General features: G+C 36.4%; 1 protein-coding gene across 1 annotated transcript in view; it reads right to left on the bottom strand.

Annotated features, from left to right (window-relative positions):
• Positions 1 to 32: 32 nt before the first annotated feature.
• The window catches only part of LOC107095184 (serine protease 27-like), a 9,379-nt gene continuing 4,450 nt past the window's right edge, over positions 33 to 4,961 (bottom strand). Inside the window, exons 3-6 of the mRNA XM_015391172.1 lie at positions 4,406 to 4,568; positions 3,478 to 3,734; positions 3,252 to 3,397; positions 33 to 739 (exon numbers count right to left, since the gene is read on the bottom strand). Of these exons, the coding sequence (XP_015246658.1) occupies positions 389 to 739; positions 3,252 to 3,397; positions 3,478 to 3,734; positions 4,406 to 4,568 (917 nt within the window). The 3' untranslated portion in view covers positions 33 to 388. The remainder of the gene's footprint in view (positions 740 to 3,251; positions 3,398 to 3,477; positions 3,735 to 4,405; positions 4,569 to 4,961) is intronic.

Below are 4,961 nucleotides of genomic sequence, written 5' to 3'. Positions count from 1 at the left end.
ATAAACTGAATTGAATTGAATTTTATTTTTACTCCCAGATAGTAGTAAATCAAATCAAAAAACAAACACAATGCATAAACATTTGAATTGCTTGATTAAAAGTAAACATTTATTCACAAATCAGTGCAAATGAGCCCATATTTGCTTAAGACCCAGCTATATCATAGTGCTTGATTAGTTAAAATTTTTTATTTGGATTTAATACAGCTTTATAGACTACGATTTCGGCATTAAATGCTGTACTATAATCTAGATAAACCCTTCATATGTTATTTTAAATGATCAAAGTAAATAAGAAATAGTTGACTACAGCTGCAGGGAAGGACTATGAAAGGGAAAAAGAATCAACCTCATTAATGAATGCACAGCAGAAACATAATTAATACATTCAATTTCCCCTGACACTAACAAAGATATGGAGAACCAGAGCAAGAGCAGACAGAGCCACAAGGTGAGTAAAGTGACTCAAGTTGTCAGCACTGTCAAAAATGCTACCGTCAGTGGGCCAGGGAGAGGTAGTACAGACGAAGAACAAGTCAAAGTTGGTGCCTGTGGAGGTGAAGGTACTAAAGCCTGGTTCACTTGCAGCTACAGTGTCCCTAATCCAACTCTCGTACTGCGACACTCGAGCGTAGACTCCGGGTTTCTTTGGAATGGCACAACCATCTCCAAAACTCACCACTCCAGCTTGAACCCACACATACCCATTGTAAACCACCAGTGGTCCTCCTGAGTCTCCCTATAGATGAAACAGAAGAGTTTTTTAAGTGATTGTGAGCACTTATGTTTTTGTATTAAATTCAGAAACAATAACATGTTCTGGTTTGGTCATTTTTCACTTTTTATGGTTTACAAGCTGTGACATCCGCAATGAGGAGTTAAAACTGGCGAATAGATAAGATGTTTTTTTTTTCCTTTATGATGACAAAACAAAGGAAGTAAAACATTGCCCATTTTGGCCACACAAATTGTTGATGAAATATCAAGCAAACAACAGCACGCTAATGATACAGAAAACTTGCTTGCGTTTGCGTCCTTTGTAATCATATTTTGTAAAGGTTTAAATGTAATTTACCAAGGTTTTAAAAAACAATAAACGTAATTTACATCCACAAAGAAATTATAACAAATGTTTTAAGCTACATTAGGTTTGTAGCTTAAACAAAGTTGACATAACTTGCTATAGATTTCTTTAGATTCAGCTATTTGTTATTTATTTTGTTTCTCTAAACCTTCTTAAAAAATCCTGACTGCGTGGTAAGGGTTATTGTGTTGCTTAAAATCCAGCCAAACTTTTTTAAAGACTTTTATTTAAACTTATTTCATATTTCTGCATGTACATTTGCTTTGGTCATATGAAGTCTGGCATTAAAAATTGCCCTACACAATGCAAGTTTGCAGCTCTAAAGTTCAATGGCGTATAGTGTCTTTGGGAATCATACTGCATCTAATGCCATCCTTCCTTAGAAATTAAATTACACATGAAGAGTTAGACTTTTATTCCATTGAGGTAAAGTATATTTTCCCAGCATATCATCAGCTTTTCCAAATGTTTTGCAGTATTTTTTGAAGAAACATTGGTATGTTTTTTCTTCATCTTTCATAGTGGTTGTGAATGAAGGCTGAGGCTTAATACATAACAGGCAGTTTGTACAGAAAACTAGGCATGACCCAAATGCTGGTCACTCAGACATTTAGAGGTTTAGAAGATATGTCCCCAACTAATGAGATAATTATGATTTAAAATAAGATTGTAAATGTTTTGAGAAAGCACTTTGCTTTTATTCAGCAAGAAGACTTTTAATGGATTGTCATTTAGGTCTAACATAGTTACTTGGAGAATAATTACTTTCTAAATGAAAACAGATATTAAAACATTGACTTATTTTATACTTAATTTCTGAGATTTATGTCTTTCGTCAGGTGGCAGTGGTTTTGCATTGAAAGACAAGCCAGTTAGATTTAAATCATAAGGATGATGTACTTTATTCATATTGTTTGTTTCCTAATTTGTCTTTAAAAAAGGCACTGGCTGTGTCTGAGTGTCCACCCTAAGCCTTTAAACTCTTTATCATTATATAGAGCAGGGACTATATAATTAGCAGCTGGCCAATACAGTAGACAGTGCCAAGGTGGTTCTCCCCGCCCAATGATCTGGATTAAGACATTAAAACACGAAGAAAATATTTCAAAATAGCATATAATGACAAGTAAAGTTATTTCATTGGTTGTGGGAATGGTGACATATTTTTGCCCCTGGGATGCAAAAATCTTTGCCCACAGACTCTTGTTAAAGTTGTGCAGAAGCTCCTCTGCAAAGCAAAAGATAGGACGATCCTGCGGTGCAGCTCCATTTGCACACCACCTACCGCCACAGTGCTGACTTCACAGTCATATGTTACTAAATGAGACTGATTGACGGGTTTATATAATTATTTAGCAACAAGGCTTGGCTAACTGCATGCAGCGAGGCCCACGCTTTATTCTGCTTTACCTACATTCTTTGTCAAATGTCAGGATCTGACCCAGCATGGATTAAGACAGGTATGACTAATTTAAAGCACTCTTCAGAAAATTTTATAATGATGTTTTTTGTTGTTGGCATTCATGTAAATATACTGGTGTGATACCTTAGTATATATTTGATTGATTTTTGGTATTAGTCCATTTTTAATTATAACCCCTGCTGGAGAAAACTCCACCAGCCACCACTGGACTATACAGTTGACTTTATAGTAAACTCAGTTAACTGACCGTTCGGGCAGATGATCACTATTTTTGTTCCCCATTGGTCACATAACTCTGCCTCCCTGCATGGTGCATGTGCCATCTTTAGTCTTTCTCACCGGCCCACAACAAAAACCATGATGCAGGAGAGGATAGGTCTCACAAATTATTCTGGGATGTATCTGCTCATCTAGTGACCATGGATGATCTCAACTTTTCAAGGTTCATAGTGGGAAATTTCGAGTCTACTACTTTTGCATCCACTAGCTGTTCATACACTCATCTAAAATGGTGTAACAACTATATAGTGAGTGCCCTATATAGTGATTAGGGTGGACATCCGGACACAGCCACTATTAAGTGCCTTTTTCTTGTGGTCTCCTGGTATTAAGAGAGGAAAATAGAAAGTAGATGGCCGATTGGATAATTGGACAGAAAGATGAATAGATATTTCTTTTTCAGTCATTACCAGGCAAGACATTAGACTAGATTATGTCCTACAGATTAAAGAAAATCCAGATCACCTGACATGAGTCCTTTCCTCCCAGATCAAGGCCTGCACAAATCATGTTTTCTGTGATGGTGAATTCTTGATTGTAACATGAGCACTTATTGTTTCCCACAATTGGCACTTCTACTTCCTGCAGGATGTCAGGTTTCATCCCGTTACCTAAGTGAAGGAATATTTCAGTGTTCTGCTGGGAATTTACAAACAGTACTGATAACCAAGATACATTTTTTGGAACTTACCTAGGTCTCCAAATCCAGTGACCCAGCTGTTAGTACCCTCAAGAAAGGTGCTCTCCCCTGAGGCTAAGCATACAGGCTTTATGTAGTCTGTAAAGTTGACAGGAGCTGACAGCTCCAGCAGGCATATGTCATTCTCCATAGTATTTGTATCATAGCCAGGATGGCAGAAGGCTTGTTTAATCCCCCGACTCACTTCATTTGGGTTGGGATCTGATAAATTTTGGACACCCAGATGGACTTCAGCAGTAAGAATATCACTAAAATACACAAAAAAAACATTAAATTGGTGAGAATGGTGAGTTCACTATTTATACATTTTCATGATCATACCCAGTCAGCAAATATTGGTTTTGTGTGATGAAATATTGATTTAGTTTTAAACAAATTGTGACATTTGAACATATTTAAGCATCACCAAAATACTTGATTCTGTTAAGCAAGTTCACAATGGGGATATTAAATGGTATTGATCTTATTATGCACACTTATTTGAAATCTGACCATAATAAACTTACTATTAACTCAGTTACTGAATTTTCTTAATTCAATGGAATCATATAAACAAGTGTATGGGATTACAAGACATAGTCAGTTTTGAACTGAGGTTTCCCTTTTTTAGGGAGTATGATGAAGAGCACAAATAGAGATCACTGCATACAATTGATGTCTGTGCTCTTAGATAGTTGAACAGTAGATTAACGAATTTAAGAGAAAAGACAAAAATAGCTTTCTTCTTGAATGTGGTTGGCTGGTCTACAGTCCCCAAAACCAGTAACCCAGTCGGTAGTACCATTTTTTACATTTAAAAAGTTTTAAGAACTTGCACTGTTATTCATGTATGTGCACACCTGTGCTAAAAGAAGGAAAGAAAAGCCACCCATGACAAGATAATTGTAACAATGCTAAATGACTTTGAGTGTAATCTCACCTTCCTACACAGTGAGCAGCCGTCAGCACCCATTGTTCATTGATCAGGGATCCTCCACAAAAGTGGAAACCGGCGTCCTGTAAGCTTGCTTGCCAAGGCCAATGCCCAGGGATTGCGTTCTGACCTCCAACGATTCGGGCTTTTGTAGCAACATAACCACATTCTAACATGGGAAAAGAGATGGACTAGATTAAAATGGTTCATATCTAAATTCGATAACATGATACCAGAGATGTCATTAGGGATGGTTAGCAATCGATTGATTTACCTTTCGCCAACATTCATGTTAAATAAAAAAGTATAAACTCCTTTGTTTTAGTGATTTACTTTGATTAGATGAGCTGGTCAGGTAAACACAGAAATGTCTATAATCAAACTTAATATAAAGATTTATTTTTGACAAGCTAGGCGACTCCAGAAAATCCTAGATTGGTACAAAATTTGTGAAAATTCACAGAGATTTATAAATAATATGAAAAGTAAAAATTTGGTTAGATTTTGGCTATATGGTTAGGTTTATATTCAGTGATGGGACTAACGGCGTTGAAAGTAACGG

Source organism: Cyprinodon variegatus, unplaced genomic scaffold (genome assembly GCF_000732505.1).
Source record: "Cyprinodon variegatus isolate N-32 unplaced genomic scaffold, C_variegatus-1.0 Scaffold527, whole genome shotgun sequence".
Lineage (NCBI taxonomy): Eukaryota > Metazoa > Chordata > Actinopteri > Cyprinodontiformes > Cyprinodontidae > Cyprinodon > Cyprinodon variegatus.
Note: the sequence above shows the minus strand (reverse complement) of the source record. Positions and strands in the feature narration are given on the sequence as shown.